This window comes from Carcharhinus amblyrhynchos, chromosome 5 (genome assembly GCF_965287045.1).
Source record: "Carcharhinus amblyrhynchos chromosome 5, sCarAmb.v2.hapA, whole genome shotgun sequence".
NCBI lineage: Eukaryota > Metazoa > Chordata > Chondrichthyes > Carcharhiniformes > Carcharhinidae > Carcharhinus > Carcharhinus amblyrhynchos.
In genome coordinates this window covers 8,563,996-8,590,013 of record NC_137328.1, presented here as the reverse complement: position 1 = coordinate 8,590,013, position 26,018 = coordinate 8,563,996, and the positions used below count along the sequence as shown (strand labels likewise).

Sequence of the window (26,018 nt, the reverse complement as noted above, 5' to 3'; positions counted from 1 at the left end):
TGATTTAAATTGATTTCCTGGAACCTTCCGGCATTTAACGGCTTCCTTTGAATCACATAGGATGCCTACAATGCAGAGGGAGGCCGCTTGGCCCATCGAGTCTACATCAGCTGTCCAAAAGAGCATCTTACCTAGGACTATCCTCCCCACCATCCCAATAAGCCCACACATTTAGATGGCCAATCCACCTAATCTATATATCAATGGACAGTAAGCAGCAAGTTAGCATGGCCAATCCACCTAACCTACACAGCTTTGGACACCAAGGGGCAAATTAACATGGCCAATCCACCTAACCTACACATCTAAAGGGCAGGTTAGCACAGCTAATCTACCTAACCTACAAATCTATGGACGCTAAGGGGCAAATTAGCATGGCTGATCCACCTAACTTACACATCTTTGGACTGTGAGTGGAAACTGGAGCACCTGGAGGAAACCCACGCAGGCATGGGGAGAATGTGTAAACTCCACACAGATGGTGACACAAGGCGGGGTCGCTGACCCTGTGAGACAGCAGTGCTAACCACTGTGCCGCTTCTATTTATTGATAGCACAGCACTTAATTTAACTGGACAAAACTACATTAAGTAAAGTTTCTCCACAAAATTGGTGATGGAGAAAGAATTGTATTTAGATAGAATTCTTCCTAACCGTTGGACATCTTGCAGCATCTTACAGCCGACGACGTAATTTTGGAACGCGGTCTCTGATACAACGTAGAAAATTCAACAGCCAAGTTGTAGGCACCTTGTCCTCGCAACGTGATAATGGCCAAGATTATAAGGCCCTTCATGCCCAGTGGGATATTACAGTCCCTCTGAAGTAAGCGGCAATTTAAATGTCCTGTAGTATCCACCAGGGGGTGGGGGTGTGCGGGAAGGCAGGACGGTAAAATCCTGGCCAATGTGTTTTGGTGATGTTGATTAAGGCACTGGTATTGGCCAAGAAGCCAGGGAGATCACCCCTTCTTCAAAAAAGTTTTTATTTATTTATTAATGACAAGTAAAGACTACATTAACACTGCAATGAAGTTACTGTGAAAATCCCCTAGTCACCACATTCCGATGCGTGTACAGGTCAATGCACCCAACCAGCACATCTTTCAGACTGTGGGAGAACCATTCACATATCCACCTGAGAAAGCAGACAGGGCCTTGGTTTAACCTCTCCGCAGCACACCTACAATGTTTATTCATGTCACAAGTAGGCTTACATTAATACTGCAATGAAGTTACTGTGAAAATCACCTAGTTGGCACACTCTGGTATCTGTTTGGGTTCGCTGAGGCTGAATTTATCATGGCCAATGCTCCTAACCAGCATGTCTTTTGGACTGTGGGAGGAAACAGAACCACCCAGAGGAAACCCACACAGACATGGGTAGAATGTGCAAACTCCACGCAGACAGTGACCCAAGTTGGGAATCGAAACCGGGTCCCTGGCGCTGTGAGGAGCTGTGCTAACCACTGTGCCGCCGCGTTGCCCGACTGCACTGGAAAACTTTTTGGCTTTGATTTGGCACTCAACTCCTGGAGTGGGACTCAAACCTGGAGACTCAAGATCAGCGAGTGCTACAACTGAGTCACGGCTGCCATAGAGGGCAAGAAATTAATTCTTCAATCTGCATCATTACTTATTGGCACATCTTCTTAAACTGCCTTCAGGATCCAAGAAACTTCTTACAGTTTGTGCAGCTAACCATACTGCTGTGTGAAGAATTATTTGCTCACACTACTTCCTCCAACAAACCCATGAGATGAAATGCCATACATCTTCAAAGAAGACTGCAGTGATAAATGTATTTTTAATGCCTTTAGGGGCAGTCAATCTGTACTTACTTCCTTGGATAACAGGGCTTGCTGAATGGAACAGTGTTTGATTCAATGTGACTATTGGACTAGGAGTCATGTTTCATTGAAGCATAGAATCTACAGTGCAGAAGGAGGCCATTCAGCCCATCGAGTCTGCACCGTCAACAATCCCACCCAGGTCCTATCTTATCCCTGTAAGCCCCCCATATTTACTCTCCTAATCCCCCTGATATTAAGGGGCAATTTATCACAGCCAATCAACCTAATCTGCACATCTTTGGAGTGTGGGAGGAGAGTGGAGCACCCGGAGGAAACCCACGCAGACACGGGGAGAAGGTGCAAACTCCACACAGACAGGCACTGGAGTGGTTAGGGAAGAGATTCACGAGGTTGATTCCTGAGTTGAGAAGGTTGGCTCATGCGGAGTAGACTGAGCGGGGCTATACTCATTGGAATTCAGAAGAATGAGGAGAGATCTTATCGAAACATGTAAAAATTATGAAGGGATTAGATAAGAAAGAAGCAGGGAAGTCGTTTCCACTGGCAGGTGAAACTAGAACAGGGGGGCATGGCCTCAAAATAAGGGGAAGCGGATTTAGGACTGAGTTGAGGAGGAACTTCTTCACCCAAATGATTGTGACTCTGTGGAATTCCCTGCCCAGTGAAGTAGTTGAGCACTGAACGTTTTAAGGCAAGAATAGATAGATTTTTGAACAGTAAAGGAATTAAGGGTTATGGTGAGCGGGTGGGTAAGTGGAGCTGAGTCCACAAAAAGATCAGCCATGATCTTATTGAATGTCGGAGCAGTCTCAAGGGGCCAGATGGCCTACTCCTGCTCCGAGTTCTTATGTTCACCCAAGGCCAGAATTGAACCTGGGTCCCTGGCACTATGAGGCAGCAGCGCTAACCACTGTGCCACCGGGTACTTTGGTGTCAGAAGTAGCTATATTAACTTCTTCTGCTCCAACACTGAAAGGAACGACTGTCTTCATGAGAATACATCGGGCAAGCTATAGTTGTGAATGCCAGAACAGAAGATCATCCACAAATGAAAAAGATCATGCTTCGTTTGGATAAAAATAACTGCACACATAAGTGATGTGAAGTTGGCATGGGGTGCTCCGCCCACTTATAAAGAGATGGAGAGATTCACCGAGCACCTTCCATGAAAACATTGGACAATGAATTTGTCTTTGAAACTAAATGGAGCAGAGAATCGCACAGGGTGAGAAGTATCGGCTGCTGATTCACTGGTTTCACGGTAAGTTTGATTTATACAGGGCGGCACAGTGGTTAGCACTGCTGCCTCACAGCACATCCGGGTTTGATTCCCAGCTTGGATCACAGTCTAGGTGGAGTTTGCACATTCTCCCCGTGTCTGCGTGGGTTTCTTCCCACAGTCTGAAGATGTGCAGGTTGGGGGATTGGCCATGCTAAATAGCCCCTTAGTATCATGAGCAACAACATTGTGCTGACAATGATTGCAAAAGATGAAATGTTACGCCAAACCATATCTCACTACAAGACGTGAGGATCATGAGTGTGAGAAGACCTTTTTAAATAAATGGGATTCCACAGGACAAGGCCTGACAACCTCCTCTTCACACTTCAACAGAATGTTTCCGAGGGATGATTTTTCAATTCAATATTGCTATGTCTTGGTTGATCACGGTCACTGTTCTGCTGGTCCTCAGACAGCAGGAGCAGAAACAATCTCAAAGAAGGAGGCCACCGCATATAATGAGGCCATTCGGCCCCATTGCCTGTGCTGGCTATTTGGTCATGCAAGCTCCAATTTTCCCATTGTCATGCGTTTCTTTTTGCTTTTCACAGGTGGCACAGCGATTAGCACTGCTGCCTCACAGTGCCAGGGACCTGAGTTCAATTCCCACCTCGGGTGACTGTCCGTGTGGAGTTTGCACATTCTCCCCATGTCTGCGTGGGTTTCCTCTGGGTGCTCTGAATTCCTCCCACAGTCCAAAGATGTGCGGGTTAGGTTGGGTTAGCTATGCTAAATTGCCCTTTAGTGTCGGGGGGACTGGTGGGGTTACAGGGATGGGGCCTGGATGGGATTGTTGTCAATGCAGGCTCAATGGACCAAATAAAAACATAAGAAATAGGAGCAAGAGTAGGCCATCTAGCCCTTCGAGCCTGCCCCGTCATTCAAAAAGCCTCAAGATAAAGTGAGGAAGAACTTCTTCACTCAAAGGGTGGTGAATCTCTGGAATTCTCTGCCTGTTGAAGTGGTGGAGGCTACCTCGCTAAATAGTTTTAAGACGCGGGTTGATGGGTTTTTGATAAGAGAGGGGATTAAGGGTTATGGGGAGAGGGCGGGAATGTGGAACTGAGCCACGACAGATCAGCCATGATCTTATTGAATGGCGGGGCAGGCTCAAAGGGCTAAATGGCCTACTCCTGCGCCTATTTCTTATGTTCTTATGTAGATCATGGCTGATCTGAAGTGGATCAGTTCCACTTTCCGCCCTGCTCCCCATAACCCTTAATTCCCTTATCTATCAAAAATCTACCTACCCGTGACTTAAACATATCCAACGAGGTAGCCTCCACCATTTCAATGGGCAGAGAATTCCAGACAGAGACTCACCACCCTTTGAGAGAAGAAGTTCCTCCTCAACTCTGTTCTAAATTGTGGCCAACGCATCTAGCCCGCACATTGTTGGTTTGTGGGAGGAAACACACGCAGGCACAGGGGAGAACGTACAAACTCCACACTAAACTACGACCCATGCCAGGAATCGAACCCAGGTCCCTGGAGCTGTGAAGCAACTATGCTAACCACTGTGCCACCGAGCTGGCACACAGGGCTGAGCGGCTGAATGGCCTTCCTTTAACGCTCTCTAAGACAATAATCAAACAGCTTGTGTGGGCGATCGCCTTCGTACTAATCCGAACGTGTTTTGGAAATATTAATGTACGGGGCCCCCGGGCAGGCACGTAGCAATCTGTCCAGCTTCTGGCGAGCGGCTCCACTGCCGTGAGGAAAACAGATGGCTTCACTCCACATGTTTAACCTCCAGGTTTAGTTATGAATGCGTCAGCGTCGGTTAAACTCATAATAGAGCCTGGGGGGTGCGGGGGGAGGTGGGGGGGGGGGGGGGGGTGGTGCGGGGGGCCTTGTTGAACTCTGACCCCTGGTAGACCAGATGGCCATAAAGCTCTTGACCTTCACTGACTGACGGAGAAAATGATGTCTCTGCCTGCAAGGACCCAGGCTAGTTCAGATGCAAATTAAGCCCAAATCAGTTTTTAATTAGTCACCAATGGCAACGATTTCAGCTGAATTGACTCCTGCTTGTCCATCACTGCAATAATCCCATTTCAATGAAAGTGGAAGATGCAGGGCGCACTAAAGATGTCTGGTTGTTTAAATACACACTCCTCTTAGATTAACACCCCCCCCAAAAACAGATCTTTGGTACTTTCCCCAGTTGAGGGAAAGAAGAAAAACGGGAGTTGTGCCAGGACTGTAAACAGAAATCCAGAGAAGCCAAAAGGCCCTCTTTCTGTGCTGCATATTTTATGTGATTTAGAACCCCTACTGTGCAAAAAGAGGCCATTCAGCCCATTGAATCTGCACCAATTCTTCGATAGAGCATCTTATCCAGGCTAACCCCGTCCCTGCAACCCCACACATTTACCCCATTAATCCCCCTGAACTTACGCATCTTGGGGCACAAAGGGGCAATTTAACATGGCCAGTCCACCCAACCCACACATCTTGGGACACTAAGAGGCAATTTAGCATTGCCAATCCACCCAATTTACACATCTTTTGGACACTAAAACGCAATTTAGCATTGCCAATCCACCCAACTTACACATCTTTTGGATACTAAGGGGCAATTTAGCATTGCCAAACCACCTAACCTACATATCTTTGGACTTTGGGAGGAAACCGGAGCAGCTGGAGGAAACCCATGCAGACACGGGGAGAATGAGCAACCTTCACACAGTCACCGAAGACCGGAATTGAACCCAGGCCCCTGGTACTGTGAGACAACAGTGCTAACTACTGTGCCACCGTGCTGCCCTTAATTTATCCTGGGTCATCCATAGGCACCTTCAGCCTTCACAGTGTGAGACTAGTTGGCAAAAGTATTGAAATGGTGCTGTGATGATACTTGAACTCAAGTTCTCCACATTATGCACTTGGGTCACTGGGTTACTGATACAATAACACACCACCAGGCTATCTTTTCTGGAAGCCTTGTGACACACAGTGGGTTAGCGTTCCTGTCTCTGAACCAGAAGCTCCAGGTTCACATCCCACTCCAGGACTTGATGGTTGAGGAAGGTGTGTTCATAACGGGGTCTAACAGGTCAAACAGCAACCTGTGAATCCTTCCGGCTCACGGGCTGTAAGATTGCGAGAAAGTCCTGGCCAGCCATGTGATGTAAGCAATGCTTAAGCCTCTACATCACTGTCCAAAGCTATGGAATACAACATGCCTATGAAAGAGTACCACAGCGATTCTGATTCTCCGAGTATATTGTAACACATCACCACCTCCCTTCTTCTAGAGCTGCATTGAATCAATTTCTACAAAAAACAAGCAGAACCACTGAGACCAACACAATGGGCGGCATTTTGGCACAGTGGTTAGCACTGCTGCCTCACAGCTCCGTGGACCTGGGTTCGACTCCTGGCTTGGGTCACTGTCGGTGTGGAGTTTGCACATTCTCCTCGTGTCTGCGTGGGTTTGCTCCGGTTTCCTCCCACTGTCCAAAGATATGCGGGTTAGGTGCATTGGCCATGATAAACTGCCCCTTAGTGTCCTGGTATGCGTAGGTTAGAGGGATTAGAGTAGTAAATATGTGGGGTTACTGGGATAAGGCCTAGTTGGGATTGCTGTTGGTGTGAACTTGATGGGCCAAATGGCCTCCTTCCGCACTGTAGGGTTTTTACAATTATGTCACTTTTTCAAGCCACATGAGCTTTCTTCCACTCTCAATGTTTCTTCCAATCCTGTCATCCACTTCCTTCTTTTTTTTATTTAAATGCATCAAACTTTCTCTGAAACATAATCTTCCAATTATCTCTAATTAAATAATTAAGGCCTGGTTTCAAAAGAGCTTTCAAAAGATATGTTCTTCATAATTTGACACACATTTTCATTAAAGATGCACATATTTCCAAAAGCTAAAGTAAAAGACACGACGTTAGAGAAAATTCAACACATTCCACTAAGTATTCAGTTAGGGGTGGCACGGTGGCACAGTGGTTAGCACGGCTGCCACACAGCGCCAGAGACCCGTATTCAATTCTGGCCTCAGGTCACTGTCTGTTTGGAGACTGCACATTCTCCCCGTGTCTGCGTGGGTTTCCTCCGGGCGCTCCGGTTTCCTCCCATACTCCAAAGATGCGTGGGTGGGGTGTACTGGCCATGTTAAATTGCCCCTTAGTGTCAGGGGGATGAGCAGGGTAAATATTCACAGGGATAGAGCCTGGGTGGGATCGTGGTCAGCGCAGACTCGATGGGCCAAGTGGCCTCCTTCTGCACTGTGGAGAGCCTATGACTCTCTATCGCTTTATCTCCTTGCTATGCTTAGGTAGTTGGCATCTTCATGTCACCATTTTAACCCCAGAGCAAGTCAGAGGCTGGAATCCTGCGGCAAGTAACTCACCTCCTGACTCCCTATCCACATGACACAAGTGTGATGGAATACTCTCCACTTTCCTGGATGAATGTGGCTCCAAAAATACTCAACTTAGCTGGATACCATCCAGTACAGAACAGCATGGATATGGGATGGAAATGGTTTGGAAAGCTGTCAAAGATCCTGGCCACCTGATGAAGGGGCAGCGCTCCGAAAGCTAGTGGCTTGTGCTACCAAATAAACCTGTTGGACTTTAACCTGATATTGTGAGACTCCTTACCATCCTTGGCAGCCATGTCTTCAGCTGCCTTCATCCTAAAGTCTAGAATTTCCACCTCACTTCTATTTACCTCCGTTTAGGTTTTAAAGTTTATTTTATTCGGGTCACAAGTAGGCTTACATTAACACTGCAGTGAAGTTACTGTGAAAATCCCCTAGTCGTCACATTCCGGCACCTGTTTGGATTCACTGAGGGAGGATTTAACACGGCTAATGCATCTAACCAGCATGTCTTTCGGACTGTGGGAGGAAACCTGAGCACCCGGAGGAAACCCACACAGACATGGGGAGAACATGCAGACTCTGCACAGACAATGACTCAAGCTGGGAATTGAACCTGGGTCCCTGGCACTGTGAGGCAGCAGTACTAACCATTGTGCCACCCTCTGCCTCTCCTCCTTCTCTGACTACTCTTATATGGTTGGGTGTCAGTGCCTTCACTACTGTAAAGGTGCTGTATTAATATAATTTGTTGTTTTAACTGAGAACCACAACAGATATTGAGATGTGACTGTTCCACCAAGACCTGTGTGGCAGTAGAAAGTGCATCCTTGCCTTAGGGAATAGCAAAGGTTGCAAAGCTGCCAATGCGATGCATTATATTTGGGAACCTTATCACTACTTACTGCCCCATGGCAAAGCAGTTTGTAAAAATAGCCTTTATTAAGAGCTGAAAACGTACTGTGGAAAGGAAAGTATTAAACCAGCTCCTGATGTAAAATTAGACTTCTTTTTTGGGCTGAATTTTCCAGTCCCCCCCATAGCGTGTTTTCCAGCGCCAGAGGCGGCTCGCCACTGGCTATTGTCAGGTTGTTCCATTCCCGCCAATGTCTATGGTGTTTTGCGTGGCTCGTCTGGTGGTCATCTTCAGCGGTACTGGAAAATCCTGTCAGTGGGAAGGGCTGGAAAATCCCACCCTTTGTGGCTCAGAGTATGTGCCAAACAAGGCGCGCACACTGCATTGAACAGAGGGGCTTTGGCAAGCTGGAATCCTTACAGCGTCCCTCGGTGGATTTGGTCTTTGAATCATAGGGGGAGGCGGTGGCCTGGTGGTATTATCGCTAGACTATCCATCCAGAAACTCAGCTAGTGTGCTGGGGACCTGCGTTCGAATCCTGCCATGGCAGACGGTGGAATTCGAATTCAATAAAAATCTGGAATTAAGAATGACCGTGGAACAATTGTTGGAAAAATTCCATCTGAGTTACAAATGTCTTTTAGGGAAGGAAATCTGCCTTCCTTACCTGATCTGGCCTACATGTCACTCTAGAGCCACAGCAATGTTGTCGACTCTCAACTGTCCTCTGGCAACTAGGGATGGGCAATAAATGCTGCCTCAGCGATCAGCACCCATAAGCCGCGAATGAATTTTAAAAAATACTGTTACTCCTAACTGTGAATCTATGACCAACGCTTCCAATCATTCAACTGATTCTCATAGAAAGGACTAAATGCACCAAGGAAGCTTCAGAAACTGCAACGTGTGACCAGCAAGTAAGAACAGGTTTTCAGTCAAGTTTTATGAAGTTGTTTCCACATCTTGAGATGCTCAGTTGCTGTAACACTTGGTTTTATTTCACCAGGTCAGACTGCACATTTGTATCCTTCACCACCAAATACAAGAGATAAAACCATAAGACACTGGAGCAGAATTAGGCCACTCAGCCCAGCGAGACTGCTCTACCATTCAATCATGGCTGATATTTTTCTCATGCCCATTCTCCTGCCTTTTCCCCATAACCCCGACCCCCTTATTAATCAAGAACCTATCTATCTCTGTCTCAAAGACACACAATGACCTGGCCTCCACAGCCTTCTGCGGCAAAGAGTTCCACAGATTCACCACTCTCTGGCTGAAGAAATTCCTCCTCACCTCTGTTTTACAGGATCGTCCCTCTAGCCTGAGGTTGTGCCCTCTGGTTCTAATTTTTCCTACTAGTGGAAACATCCTCTCCACGTTCACTCTGTCCAGGCCTCGTAATATCCTATAAGTTTCAATAAGATCCATTCTTCTAAACTCCAAGGAGTACAGAGCCAGAGTCCTCAACTATTCCTCATACGACAAGCTCTTCATCCTAGGGATCATTCTTGTGAACCTCCTCTGGGCCCTTTCCAAGGCCAGCACATCCTTCCTTAGATAAGCCAACGATATTGATTCAGTGTCCAAATCCCTCCAGCAAACCTGCCCTGCCACCATTACGAGGAAGAGTGGAGGAGGCTAGACTTATCTTCCCTCGCATATAGACAATTGAGGCACGATCTGATTCAAGATATTTAAAAAGGTGTCGATAGGGAGGGTGGAACTTGCAGCCGCTCCCGGTGGCAGAGTTGTTTTTTTGAATGGCCCCCACCCCCACTGGGACTGGGCTGTAACATTCTGCCGAGGGGAACAATTTGTTGTCTGGTGGGGGAGGCCAAAAGACGGGGTTAGAGGGTAACGCGAAAACGAGAGCCTCGCCATTCAGGGTAATGTCAGGAAGCACATCTTTACACAGAGGATAGTGGAAATCTGGAACTTCTGCTCCCCCCCCCCCCCGGGGACAGTTTCAAAGCTGAGATTAGTAGTTGGGGAAGAGATATTTGGGTTTAGGAATCAAAGTGGAGAAGGTGGAATCGAGACACAGATCAGCCAAGATCTCAACGAATGGCAGAATAGGCTTGATGGGCTGAATGGCCTCCCCTTGTTCCTCAAATCTGTCCAATATTGATTTCTATTCTGCAACCACGATGAAAATTGAGACGTCCAGCAGGCAGATGTACCAGCCTGATCCAGTATACGTTCTTTCAAAGATATCAGAATTACCCTCTTTGTTACTACCCCGCTCTGTCAAATTGCAGACTTTGATATCACAGATGTTCATCAGCTGCACCTAGAATAATAAAATCCTTATCGTGCATTAAGAGGCCATTTGGCCCATCGAGTCTGCAGTGACTCCCTGAAAGGGCATCTTACCCAGGCATACCATCCCACTCCCTAACCTACACATCTTTGGACACTGAGGGGCAATTTCGCCTGGCCAATCCACTTAACCAGCATGTCTTTCAGACTGTGGGAGAAAACCAGAGCACCCGGAGGAAATCCACACAGATATGGGGAAAATGTGAAGACTCCACACAGACAGTCATCCGAGGCTGGAATTGAACCCAGGTCTCTGGTGCTGTGAGGCAGCAGCGCTAACCACTGTGCCACAGTGCTGCCCTTAACTTATCCTGAGTCATAAATCCACAGGAACATCTCGCCTTCACGATTTGAGACCAGCTTACTAAAGTACTGAAACGGTGCAATAGTAATACTTGAACTCAAGTTCTCCAGATTATGCCATCACTTTCTGGATTAGCCACCAGGCCGTAGAATCTTACAATACAGAAGGAGGCCAATCAATCCCTTTGTGAATGTTCCAGCCCTTTGAAAGTCCTCTCCAGTTGTACTCCCTTGCCTTTTCTCCGGAACTTTGCAATTCATCTGCCTTTAAGTATTTATCCAAATTGCTTTTGAGTCAGCTTCCATTGCCCTTGTAGACCAAGCGAGAAAAAATTCCTCTCATCTCCCCCCTTGTTCTCTTGCCAATTGTCTTAAAAACTGGGTCCTCTGCTTACTGATTCTCCCTCTGTCAAAATACCACATGATTTGAAACTTCTCCAATAAACCTTCCCTTTACCTTCTTTGCTCTAACTAAGAGCACGGTGGTACAGTGCTTAGTACTGCTGCCTAACAGCCCCAGAGACCCAGGTTCAATTCCCAGCTTGGGTCACTGTCTGTGTGGAGTTTGCACGTTCTCCCCGTGTCTGCGTGGGTTTCCTCTAGATGCTCCAGTTTCCTTCAACAGTCCAAAGATATGCGGGTTAGGTGGGTTGGCTGTGCTAAATTGCCCCTCAGTGTCAGGGGGACTAGCTAGGGTAAATACATGGGGTTATGGGGATAGGGCCTGGGTGGGATTGTGGTTGGTGCAGACTCGATGGGCCAAATGGCTTTCCTCTACACTGTAGGGATTCTATGATTCTAAGAGATAGGTTACCATGCCACCCCTGTATCATTTTATGAGATGGGATCCAAGTGCCTTCCAATGTTGAACCAATTTTGTACAGTGACTCACCTATAAACCTTATTATTCTCCGGAACAGAGGACTCAAATAACAACACTCTCCCGTTACGATGGTCTTCTCCTGATTGAGGAGGTTTTCTCGTGTTGATTTTATAAAATACATCGATATCTCACCAATGAAAATCTGGAATGAAAACAAAAAATGCACGATAAGCCAGAATGACAAAGGTGCAGGCAAACAGAGCAGGCGAAACAGTTAGCTTTGTGAGGTCGAGGATAATGGAGGCAGATAGGAGCAGGTGAGGTGCCTCAGACAGTTGACCAGTCCTGAACAAAGAACCAAGAAAATTACAGCACAGGAACAGGCCCTTCGGCCCTCCAAGCCTGTACCGGCCATGCCGCGCAACTGAACTAAAACCCCCTACCCTTCCGGTGACCATATCCCTCTATTCCCATCCTATTCATGTATTTGTCAAGACGCCCTTTAAAAGTCACTGCCGTATCCGCTTCCGCTACTTCCCCCGGCTACGAGTTCCAGGCACCCACTACTCTCTGTGTAAAAAATCTGCCTCGTACATCTCCTTTAAACCTTACCCCTCGCACCTTAAACCTGAGCCCCCCCTAGTAATTGACTCTTCCACCCTGGGAAAAAGCTGGTTGGCCAATTTTCCCATCATGCCCTGGGACTTTCCGGACACTCTCACCCCAAAACCGGAAAATCTAGTGAGGTCATTGGACCTTTGAATGATCTGCCCCTCACCCCCTACGATTCCCATAGTGGGAAAATGCTGCCCGGTGAGTTAATGTCATTAGGTCTATTTGCTCATGCAATCTCGAGAGCAAACCTACACACAGATTAGAGGGGCTGAACGGTCTGTGTATGCTTGGGTGTATGTATTTGATTAAGCCATGATCTAATTGAACGGCCAAACCGGTTGGAGGACTGAATGGCCTTCTCCCGTTTCTATATTCCTTGGTTGGGAATTTCACAGTAACTTCATTGCAGTGTTAATGTAAGCCTTACTGGTGACTCATAAACAAACTTTAACTTTTGCGTCTGCCTGCAGTTCCAATTACTGGCCACTGGGTGGTGCCATGCAACACACTGGTCAACCCCATCTGAAAAGTTTTGATCCGTTGTCCCACTTTCTAGCTCAAGGCTGGGATTCTCCGACCTTCCCCGTAGCCTGGGATTATCCAGTCCCGCTGAGCGCCGAATTCTCCATTCTCACTGGCAGGACGTATGAGACCGGAGAATTCCGACCCAAGTTAGCGAATCCAATTCAGTTCAATTCTGACCTTGGGTCACTGTCTGTGCGGGGTCTGCATGTTCTCCCCATGTCTGTGTGGGTTTCCTCGGGATGCTCCGGTTTCCTCCCCCACTCCAAAGATGTGTGGGTTAGGTGGATTCGCCATACTAAATAGTCCTTTATTGTCAGGGGGATCTGCGTGGTAAATATGCGGGGTGACGGGAATAGGGGCCTGGGTGGGATTGTTGTCAGTGCAGACTCGATGGGCCAAATGGCCTCTTTCTGCACTGTATGGATTCTATGATCTGACACTTCCCACCTGCTGCTCCATTTAATAACATCTGATCAGGCTCCATCCCACTCTCTCACTCTAACCCTGGATCCGTCGAGTAATCCCTCTCTCTCTCTCTCGGCCTTGAATGTACGTGATAACTTAGCATTGAGTCATTGAGGTTTACAGCATGGAAACAGGCCCTTCGGCCCAACTTGTCCATGCCGCCCTTTTTGTTTAAAACCCCGAAGCTAGTCCCAATAGCCCACATTTGGCCCATATCTCTCTGCACCCATCTTATCCATGAAACTGTCTAAATGCTTTCTAAAAGACAAAATTGTGCCCGTCTCTCTCTCTCTCTCTTAGAAAACGATAGACATCTACAGCTCTTTGAGTGCAGAGATTCCCAAAGAGGCACAACACTCCGAGTGAGGAGCTTTCTCCTCACCTCAGTCCCAAAATGGCCGACCCCCCCCATTCAAGCGAGTGCGTCAACAGATGATCTGTCAGTCAGATAGAACTTTCTACAGGATATTGTCCAGTTTACACACTCCCCTCCGCCCCCCCATCCCCCCACCTTGTGTCAAAATCGAAAGACTCCCCCCCCCACCCCCCCCCCCCCCCCCCGCCTCGGGGACTGAACTATCTTGAGGAAGCCACGAATTTATGCAAATATATTCTCATTGTGCTTTTGTGTTCTGAGCTCCCAAGTAACAGGTGTTAAGTTGGGTTCTTTACTGCTGGTTAGGAAAGAAAACAGATTGTCTATTGTAACTCAAATTCAGTTAATTACTGCTTTATTCTGTCCAAAATAACATTTCCGGGTCAGTTGACCTTGGGTGGGATTTTCCGGCTTTGGGGACAAGCATGGTTGGAAAATCCTGCTCTAGATTTCATAACCTTTAGATATTGAAGACCAGATTTGTGGAATATCCAATAATAATTATTATGTAACATGAAACATAGAAGCAGAAGGAGGCCATTTGGCCCATTGAACCCACTCCGCCATTCGTGTTGATCATGGTTGACCACGAAATTCCACATCCTGATTCCCCTCTTCATTCATGCGTACAAGCAGAATATTTACAATTAAATACTTTAAGGACTTGAGTTGATATAGTGGCTTTCCCAGGGTAGGTTCGGAAAGAATGTTCCGGATACTGGGGGAATCCAGAACTCGGGGCCATAGTTTGAGGATAGGATCATAGAATCCCTATAATGCAGAAGGAAGCCATTTGGCCCATTGAGTCTGCACTGGCAATAATCCTACCAAGCTCCATTCCCGTAACCCCACCCCCCATATTTACCCTGCTAATCCCCCTGTCAATTTAGCGAGGCCAATCAACTGAACCTGCACATCTTTGGACTGTGGAAGAAAACTGGAGCACCCGGAGGAAACCCACGCAGACACGGGGAGAACGCGCAGACTCCACACAGACAGACAATGACCCAAGACCGGAATTGAACCCGGGTCCATGGCGCTGCGAGGAAGCGGTGCTAACCACTGTGTCGCCATGCCACTCCACAGAACAGACAAGGGCTCAACCTTCTAAGACCGAGGCGAGGAGAAATTTCTTCACCCAGGGAGTGGTGAATGTAGTGAATTCTCATTAACACAGAAAGTAGTTGAAGTCAGAAAGTTGTGTGATTTCAAGAAGAAGTTAGATAGTGCTCTTGGGGCCTAAAGGGATCAGGGGATACGGGGACAGGAAGGGGGGATCAGGATGTGGAATTTGATGATCAGCCATGATCAAAATAAATGGCGGAGTAGGTTCAATGGGCTGAATGGCCTCCTGCTTCTAATTTCTATGTTTCATGAGTTCAGGACTTGTTAAACCAAGTCCTCATCAATGTTTGACGTGTAAACACTGTGATATTCTGGGAAAGCAGCAATTTTATTGACAAGCCTACCACAAAACGCTGTCTAATGACCTGAAAATGTATTTTAATGACTTTAATTACTGAAGGGATAAGTTTTAGTCAGGATATCAGGAGAAGATTCCTGCTCTTAACAGATTATGTTATATGTAATATATTATATTGTATATATTAATATAATATATTACATATTATATATAATATATAATACATAATTATATAATAATATAATATATATATTATATTATATTATGTTATATATTATGTTCTTATGATTGGTCCAAAAATGTACGGGTTAGGTTGATTGGCCATACCAAATTGTTTCTCAGTGGCGGGGGGATTGGTAAGGTAAGTGTATGGGGTTGCAGGCATGGGGCCAGGGTGGTCAGTGCAGACTCGATGGGCTGAATGGTCTCCTTCTGCACCGTGGGGATTCTAAGTCTAAGATTGGTACTGGGGTAGCCTCTGCGTTCACCTGAGAGGTGGCCTTCCCTGAAGAGTCTTATCCAAAATAAAAACACCTGCAACAAGGCAACATTGCCACGGCGCAATATCAGATGATGACTAAAGACTACGGCGCTAGTGATGGGGTAAAGAGAAAGGGGAGATGCAAGACTCCACAAGGGTCCATGGTACTTCCCCGGATGTTGATCAAATTCTTCATCAGCTCCCAGGTGAAGCAAAGCTGGGGGACTGTGGTAACTCGCTTGGTTTTCTTTATCCCAGTGACATTTATTGCAGTTATGCAGTGTCTTTAATGTAGGGCAGCCTTTGGGAGTGTGGCTCCAGGGGGGAGTCCTTTATCTTCAGTTTATTTATCAGGCAAATGGGACTGGTTCAGTTTAGAAAACATGGCCAGCACGGACAAGTTGGGCCGAAGGGCCTGTTTCCATGCTGTGTATCCCTGTGACTCTATCAGTGTCACGAGTATGGCGACTAGGGGATTTTCAAAATAACTTCATTGCAGTGTTAATGTAAGCCTACTAATAAATGAATGAAGGGCCTGTTCCTGTGATGTTACTTTCTTTGTTCTTGCACCCTCTGTAAACCTGAGCTTGTACAAGCCTCCACTCCCGATATGCTAACACACATCAAGTCCAATTCATCCCAGTGCCCGCTGACCTGATTAGTTCATGACCTAGCAATGGCTCGCTTTTAAATCCCTCCCGTGTCCCTTCCTCTCTGTAACCTCCAGAACTCCAGTTACCACAAGGCCTAAAGACCACTCCAAGCCCCTGCTTCATGTTAACAGAGGCCCAAGTTTCTAAACCCTTCCTCTTGAGATGCCAGCCTAATGAGATCCAAGGCACAATATCTGGGGTCAGTGAGTGTTAACGTCATGAAGGTTGTCAGCAAAACCTATCCGATCCACTAATGTCCTTTAGGGAAGGAAATCTGCCGTCCTTACCTGGTCTGGCCTATATGTGACACCAGAGCCATAGCAATGTGGTTAACCCTCAACTGCCCTCGGGCAAATAGAGATGGGCAATAAGTGCTGGCCCAGCCAACGACGCCCCTGTCCCACAAATGAATATAAAAAAATGTTCAAGATCATTGCTAAGATTAAGAGAAAAAGGTGATGGATAGTTAATATCTTTGAACAGATCTAACTGGGGGGATAGCTGGGACACAGGGCTATGTGTGAAGGGAGCTGTGGGATTGAACAAGCAATAAACTCTCTCCGTAAGCAAAAGCTTTGTCTTGGTTTGGACTTCACTAACTCACCTGGATCCCCTTAACATGAGTGGTGGGGATACACCTAAAGAAGAGATGCTCCTGAATGCCCAGCCTCTCAATCGGATGGAGATCAGATGGTCAAATCCATAGAATCCCTACAGTGCAGAAGGAGGTCATTCAGCCCATCGAGTCTGCACCGACCACAGTCCCACCCAGAGCCTATCCCCGACAGCCCACATATTTACCCTGCTAAACCCTCTAACCTACGAATTCCAGGGCACTAAGGGGCAACTTAGCATGGTCAATCTACCTAACCTGCACATCTTTGGACTGTGGGTGGAAACTGGAGCATCCAGGGGAAACCCATGCAGACATGGGGAAAATGTGCAAGCTTCGCACAGAAAGTAACCCAAGCCAGGAATTGAACCCAGGTCCCTGGTGCTCTGAGGCAGCAGTGCTAACAACTGTGCCACCGTGTCCGCCAGGTTAGACAAAATAAAGTAGGGGATGAACATACAGTGAACAATGCATGGTTAGTGGGCGTTAATTCTTTATGTAGATATAGTTTTATTCACCACTGCCCCACCTAACATCTCATTGCCTGACACTGAAGGAATAATAAAAGAATCATACAAACCCTACAGTGCAGGAAGAGGCCATTTAGTCCATCGAGTCTGCACTGACAACAATATCACCCAGGCCCTATCCCTGCAACCTCACATATTTACCCCATTAATCCCCTAACCTACACATTCTGGGGCAATTGGAAGTTAAAAGTTAAAGTTAATTTATTAGTCATAAGTAAGGCTTACATTAACACTGCAATGAAGTTACTGTGAAATTCCCCTAGTCGCCACAGTCTGGTGCCTGTTTGGGGCAATGCACCTAACCAGTACTCCTTTCAGACTATAGGAGGAAACTGGAGCGCTCGGAGGAAACCCACGCAGAAACGGGGAAAGAACATGCAAACTCCACACAGGCAGTGACCTAAGGCGGGAATCGAACCTGGGTTCCTGGCGCTGTGAAGCAGCAGGACAAACCACTGTGCCAATATGCCAGCCCTATTTAGCACGGCCAATGCACTTAACCTGGACATCTCTGGACTGTGGCAGGAAACTGGAGCACCCAGAGGAAACCCACACAGACACTGGGAGAATGTGTAAACTCCACACAGACAGTGACCCGAGGCCGGAATTGAACCCAGGTCCCTGGCGCTGTGAGACAGCAGCGCTAACCACTGCCACCGTGCTGCCCCCGTATGTGTATACAAATTATTTTTAAAAAGCTACTTAAATAACAGTATGTGCAGTGAACATTCAGGCAGTTTGGGGAAATTGTGCGAATTTTGAATGATGCTTTCCCCACCCTGTTCTTTTATAATAAACTGTGGAGCCCTAATCACGTATTAAACACAGATTAATATTTAATTGGGCATTGTAATATTTCTGGACTGTAATCAAAATAATGCATTATGCAAAATTATACGCCCAGCGATCCTACATCTATCTGATAAAAATGCTAATGAGATAGCAAGTTCCTTCGCCCATGGGGAAGACAATGACTAATAGCGAAAAAGCTCTTTGCTTCCACTTGATGTTAATGTGGGTCAGCCACGGAAATGTTGAATCAGTCATTAATAGCAACAAAGGGAAGCACAGGCGCCACAAATAAACCAGCGCACTCTCTCTCTCTGTTTTATTCTGGCTTTCTTTTGCCGTTGTTTCTTCTTTCTCACGTCTTGACTTTCAGACAGAACTGTCCATTATTCCGGCATTTACAATCACTCGGCGATAACTTGTTTCTTTACCGTGGCCATTACTGCTCCCTTTGTCTCTTGGGAGCACAGAATAGAATCATAAAATACCTACAGTGCAGAAGGAGGCCATTCCGCTCAGCGAGGCTCCAGCAACTCCCCGAAAGAGCTACCCTGCCCTCCACCCATAGCCCTATACATTTGCCATGGCTAAAGCACCTAACCTATGCATCTTGAGATACTAAGGGGCAATTCAGCATGGCTAATCCACCTAACCTGCAGATCTTTGGACACTGAGGGGCAATTCAGCATGGCTAATCCATCTAACCTGCACATCGAGGGGCAATTTAGTATGGTCAATCCACCTAATCTGCACATCTTTGGGCATTGAGGGACAATTTAGCATGGCCAATCCGCCTAACCTGTACATCTTTGGACACTAAAGGAAAATTTAGCATGGCCAATCCACCTAACCTGCACATCTTTGAATGCTGAGGGGCATTTAGTATGGTTAATCCACCTAATGTGCAAATCTTTGGACACTGAGGGACAATTTAGCATGGCCAATCCACCTAACCTGTACATCTTTGGACACTAAAGGAAAATTTAGCATGGCCAATCCACCTAACCTGCACATCTTTGGACACTGAGGGGCAATTTAGTATGGTCAATCCACCTAACCTGCACTTCTTTGGACTGTGGGAAGAAACCGGAGCACCCAAAGGAAATCCACACAGACACAGGGAGAATGTGCAAACTCCACACAGACAGTGACCCAAGCTGGGAATCGAACCCAGGTCCCTGGCGCTGTGAGGCAGCAGTGCTAACCCACTGAGCCACCGTGCTGCCATTTCTTCCATAACAGCTTTGTCGTTTAATCTCTCCTGCCCTCGACCCTATCCCAGACCTTCGCCTTTTACGTTTCCACCTCCTCCCCTCTTTTCGATGATCGAACACCCATCGCACTTCGACCCTCCTTCAGTTCCAAAGCAGACTTATACTGGGCTCGAAAAATTAATCCCTTCCTTGTGCCGCACATTCTGCCAGCGTATCCCCAGCAGTTTCAGTTTTTTATGACAGATGTCCAGGTATTTTGCCTTTGCATCCAACCGGAGTTGTCAATACGGCACAGGAATCTCGGGGTGAGACGGAGCAGTTCAGCTCCTCACTTGAGGGGAACACCCTCGACACCCCACTCGAGATTTATGCATCTCTAAAGATAAAGGGGAAAGTCTTATCAAGAAGGCAGAGTCCAGCCCCTTAGAGAGTCTTAGCTCATCCCTGATAGATGGACATACGGGGAATGCTCCCACCATTTGCTGTTGCCATGGGCATCAAATTGCAAAGGCGCCCCTTAAGATTGTATTGAATGGGTCAGATATTTTGGGCATGTAACAAGGACGATTTTATTTTGTTCGATCACGGGGTGTGAGCATCACTGGTATGGCCAGCATTTATTGCTTATTGCTAATTGGGGTGGCACAGTGGCACAGTGGTTAGCACTGCTGCCTCACAGTGCCAGGGAACTGGATTTGATTCCCGGCTTGGGCCACTGGCGGTGTGGAGTTTGCACGTCCTCCCCGTGTCTGTGTGGGCTTCCTCCAGGTGCTCCAGTTTCCTCCCACAGTCCGAAAGACGTGCTGGTAAAGGCGCATCGGCCATGCTAACTAAATTCTCCCTCAGCGCACCCAAACACGTGCTGAGGTGTGGTGACTAGGGGATTTTCACAGTAACTTCATTGCAGCGTTAATGTCAGCCTACTTGTGGTGCTAATAAATAAACTCAAAACTTGCCCTTGAGAAGGTGGTGGAGCACCTGTCATTGAGTCCTAACCCACCATTCACTTCACGGCCTCTGGAGTTCCTACCTCCTGCAGAGAGACCTTCTCTACGAATACCTTTTGGCTCCATTTGGAACGAAGTTCATAAGATATAGGAGCAGAATTAGGCCGTTCGGCCCATCGAGTCTGCTCCACCATTCCATCATGGCTGATAAGCTCCTCATCCCCATTTTCCTGCTTTCTCCCCATACCCCTTCAACCCATTACCAATTAAAAATCTGTCTAACTCCTTAAATTTACTCACTGTCCCAGCATCCACCACACTTTGGGGTAGTGAATTCCACAGATTCACAACCCTTTGGGATAAGTAGTTTCTCCTCAACTCTGTTTTAGATTTGCTTCCTCTTATCCTAAGACTGTGACCTCTCTTTCTAGAATGCTCCACAAGAGGAAGGATCCGCTCCAAGTCTACTTTATCCATACTTCTTATCATCTTGTACACCTTCATCTGATCTCCCCTCCAGAGAGCGTAGGCTTAAACTGTTCAATCTCTCTTTGTACGACAAACCCCTCATCTCTGGAATCAATCTAGTGAACCTCCTCTGAACTGCCTCCAAAGTCACTACACCTTTCCTCAAATAAGGGGACCAAATGTTACGTAGAACATAGAACATAACAGCGCAGTACAGGCCCTTCGGCCCTCGATGTTGCACCGACCAGTGGAACCAATCTAATGACCCTCTAACCTAAACCATTCCAATGTTATCCATATGCCTATCCACTGACTATTTGAACGCCCTTAAAGTTGGCGAGTCCACAACTGCTGTAGGCAGGGCATTCCAAGCCCTTACTACCCTCTGAGTATAGAACCTACCTCTGACATCCGTCCTATAATTACCGACCCTCAATTTAAAGCTAAGTCCCCTTGTGTTAGCCATCACCATCCAAGGAAAAAGGCTCTCACTGTCCACCCTATCTAATCCTCTGATCATCTTGTATGCCTCAATGAGGTCACCTCTTAACCTTCTTCTCTCTAAAGGGATGGATAGGGTAGAGGCAGAGAGATTCTTCCCACTCAGAAAGGATAGCAGGACTAGAGGGCACAGCCTCAAGATAAGAGGGGGGGCAGTTTAGATCGGAGTTGAGGAGGAACTTCTTCACTCAAAGAGTGGAGAATCTCTGGAATTCTCTGCGCGTTGAAGTGGTGGAGGCTACCTCGCTAAATATATTTAAGTCACTGGTAGATAGGTTTCTGATAGACAAGGGAATTAAGGGTTATGGGGAGAAAGCGGGAAAGTGGAACTGATCCACTTCAGATCAGCCGTGATCTTATTGAATGGCGGGGCAGGCTCGAAGGGCTAGATGGCCTACTCCTGCTCCTATTTCTTATGTTCTAACGAAAATAACCTCAAGTCCCTCAGCCTTTCCTCAGGGCAATAACTTCTGTCTCTTAGGAACTGGGACTGCACGACAAAATGTTTTTGGTTTTCTAATACGTCCATCGTGACTGTCAGAACAGAAAATCGCATGTCAAATGCAGAAACGTTCTCTTATTTTTAAAGACATGTCTTCAGAGAGCAGGAACCTGCAGCAGAATATTAACGACTACTTCCAGCTTCCCCCTGAAATGGTGAAATAGTTGGTGAGGGATGGAACAAGGGAGTAAGAAAGGAACCACAGTTCTCAGGAGACACTACTTCCAAAATGTTTTCAAGTTGCGATAAAGTTCTGAGTGCCCCCAAAAAATATACCACTGCTATTCTGGGACTGAACACAACCAACCAGCAAGTTTCTGCAAACCTGCATCAAACATTTCAATTATTTTAGTTTAAACTAATCCATCGTAACATACAATGATCTGGAATGTAGAAAAAGCAAATGCTACAGCAAATAACAAAGTGTCAAAGATGACAGATCTCACAAAATTCTAATGCTTGGCAAGGGACCTTTCTAATTAAAATAGATTAGATTACTCGTAAAAATGACAGCAGAGGAGGCATTAAGTAGATGAGCATGTGGAAAATAAAAGCTATTTTTAGAAAAGCCTTCTTCTCAAATTAAATTGTGCAAATTCCTCACACAAACACGCAACCGTGCACACACATACACACAGAAACACACACACACAGATACACATACACGCACACACGCATAGAGACACACGCACACGCACATGCATAGACACACACACATGCATAGAGACACACACTGATACAAACATGCAGGCACACACAAATGCACTCACATGCACAGACACACACGCATGCATACATACACACACTCACATGCACACAAACATGTGCATGCACACACAGTGACACACACACACACGCACATACATACAGATAGACACATACATACACACACACAGAAACATATGTTCACATGCCAACATAAACACAGACATACACACATACAGGCACACACGCTCACACATACACATAAGCACCGCACCCTGACTTACACACACATGTGCACGTGTCCATAGACACACATCACACACAAAGGCACTCACATACGGAGACACACATGCTAACACACAAACATGCATACACACTAAACACGTACACAGACACAAACACAAAGATAAACACACACACAGACGCATACACACACATTGGCATCAGTAGTATTGAATGTGAAATTGTTCTCATAGGAGTGGAATGAATATGGAGTGTGTGAAGATCCCTTGCAAGAGATTACAAATGGCTCTTCATTAGAGGTACCCAGTGAAGCAGCAATAATTTTATTAGGATGATAGAGCCTCTGTTTGGTTATCAGAGACTAGTGTCTGAACACTGACAATTAAACAAAGCAAAGCATTAGCAGCATTAGGGAAGGGATTGGCAATAGAAAAATATCTTACAAATTATAACACAGAACAACGGTGCCGTCAAACTGAACAGAAAAGGACCTGATTGCTCCACGTGCCACTATCCTTGTTTCTAAATGAAGTGCACACACTGAGGTTGCAAAAGGCATAACATTCCGTGGAGTAGATTTCGGATGGAGGGAGAGGGGGAGAGACAGGACAAAAACCACTGAGGGGGAAACAAGTGACGGGGAGACGCAAGTGCAGCAATTGTGTTTGAAGAAGAGTGGGAGAGAGGGAGTGAAAGACTGGGAGGGTTCAACAAAAGAATGACCGATCGAGATGGATAGGCATTGACACGGGAGATGGAGAGGGGTTGTGCCGCGTGGTCTGTTTTACTTACAATGATGGTCGGAGTAGCCGCTAAAACACAGTACAGGACGAGCGGGGAAATGAAGCTGTTGTCTTCGGGTCCCGGGTACGGCTTCATTAAGTCACCGTCTTGACAGAAGAAGCCCTGGATGTGAACCTCGAAGGTGTCTGTGCACTCAAGGTAATAGGCAAGAAGCACGGTCCCTGCCATGATGACGAGCTGGAAGTACAGCATAGTTAACATTGAGATGAGCGGACATTACTACCAAAAGCTGCCTCAGATCAGGTAGTCCCAGAGTGCACGCCCCCTCCAGCAACCCAACAATCCTTCCACTACAGAGCGAAACATTCTCTGCTTTGATTCTCTCATTATCTAAGTCTTTTGGCAGATGACACTAATAAATGTTTCATTTGGAACTAGGAGCCAGTACCCAGTACACCAGAGAACTGATGCTTTCAATCACAACTTTATCCAAAGGGCAATGCAGTGTCACTAATCATTAAGTGATCAATGTTGATGGCAAAAGCTGCAAGTTAAACATCAAAATCAGCTCTATATTTATCACCCCCTCCCCCCCATCTGTTTCCGGACAAGTTAAGGCTGCGAAAGAGCTGGAGGGCTCGAGATTCCAGCGCCTGGCATTTGCCGGGCTAATTAAGTTGCGCTTTCTTTGTAGACCAGCTGGAGAGCGCACTCTCGCAGCGCGAATGCCAAAAGCAGCTTCTTCCTGCAGGTGAAAGGCCAATTCTCAGATCTGAAGAAGGTCGGGATGTCCTGAATTTCGCAACCACTGCAGTAACCATGATCGGGAAACACAAACCGTTGCCGAGTAACATTTAACCCGACTTTTGCCAGTGTTGTTCTCCAAGAGTCGGAGGAACTTAGAACACTGGCGGAATGAGCCAAGTTGCAATGAGCTTTGCTAATTTGACATTCTGCATTTGTCCTGATGGGTTCAAGACGTAAAACTTTGGCAATACGTTTCTAATTCCGTGTTCTCATCTCGAGCATGGCTAAGGGTGACAAATTCATTCTGTCACTTCTTCCTTGAGTGTGTATTTCCGAATGGAGTTACACGGAATGACATAAGGTTGGATTTGGACATGGGCTGGAAGCTGGGACAACTCGGGGGCGGCAGGGTGACACAGAAGCTGGCACTGCTCCCTCACAGTGCCAGCGACCCAGGTTCGATTCCCAGCCTGGGTCACTGTCTATGTGGAGTTTGCACCTTCTCCCCGTGTCTGCAAGGGTTTCCTTCAGATGCTCCGATTTCCTCCCACACTCCAAAGATGTGCAGGTTTGGTGGATTTGCCATGCTAAAATGTCCCTTAGTGTCAGGGGACTAGTAGGGTAAATATGTGCGGTTATTTGGTAGAGCCTAGGTGGGACTATGATCGGTGAAGGCTGAATGGCCTTCTTTTGCAAAGCAGAGATTCTATGATTGTATGGTTCTATGTGTAGGTTAGATGCATTGGCCATGGTAAACGCTCAGAATGATGGGATGGGGTAGGGGAGTGTGGTGTGGACCTTGCTAGGATGCTTTTTCGAAGAGTAGGTGCAGACCTGATGGGCTGAATAGCCTCCTCTTGCACTGTAGAGATTCTAAGATTCTAAGGTAATCACGAGGACATCTCACTCCTTTCTCCAGGATGCTTTTCTTTCTCTAATAAACCACAGTTGATACTCACTCAGCCCTTCCCATCTTCCCCAGTCCCAAGCATCACTATTCCCTCCGACATACGAAGGAATTCTCTTCTCTTCTCTCTTCACGCTTTGCTCTTCTCCTTGTGACTGGCTGCCCCTTCCCCTCCTATCTTTTTTAAACCAAACCCTCACTTTGTTACCCAATCCTGCTGGAGCTTTTCGTCCCACTCACTTCATCCATCACATGAACAAAGAACAAAGAGTATAGCACGGGAACAGGCCCTTCGGCCCTCCAAGCCTGTGCTGATCTTGATGCCCTAACTAAACTTAAAAAAAAACCTTCTGAATTACTCAGTCCATATGCCTCTATTCCCTCCCTAGCCATGTACCCATCCAGGTTCCTCTGAAATGTTGCTAATGTGCCTGCTTCCACCACCTTCTCTGACATCGTGTTCCAGGCACCAATCACCCTCTGCATGAAAAGCTTCCCCCACACATCTCCCTTAAGCTTTCCCCCTCTCACCATGAACCTGTGCCCCCTCTTAATTGACACTTCTACCCTGGGAAAAAGCCTCTGCCTATACCTCTCATAATTTTGTAGGCCTCTATCAGGTCTCCCCTCAGCCTCCATCTTTCCAGTGGAAAACAATCCTGGTTTATTGAACCTCTCCTCATAGCCAACACCCTTGAGACCAGGCAATGTCCTAATGTTTATACTCTCTCCAAAACTTCCATGTCCTTCTGGTAGAGTGGTGACCAGAACTGCACGCAATATTCCAAATGCGGCCCAACCAAGGTTTTATAGAGCTGCAAAGTGATTTGCCAA

The 26,018-nt window shown here is 46.7% G+C and overlaps 1 protein-coding gene across 10 annotated transcripts in view; it reads right to left on the bottom strand.

The window, feature by feature from the left end:
• Positions 1–26,018, bottom strand: part of plppr1 (phospholipid phosphatase related 1) — a 153,201-nt gene that overhangs the window by 31,854 nt on the left and 95,329 nt on the right. For all 10 annotated transcript variants that reach the window (XM_080188460.1, XM_080188459.1, XM_080188463.1 and 7 more), the window contains exons 3-4: positions 23,579–23,767; positions 11,806–11,938 (exon numbers count right to left, since the gene is read on the bottom strand). In XM_080188460.1, coding sequence (XP_080044586.1) covers positions 11,806–11,938; positions 23,579–23,767 — 322 coding nt within the window. The remainder of the gene's footprint in view (positions 1–11,805; positions 11,939–23,578; positions 23,768–26,018) is intronic.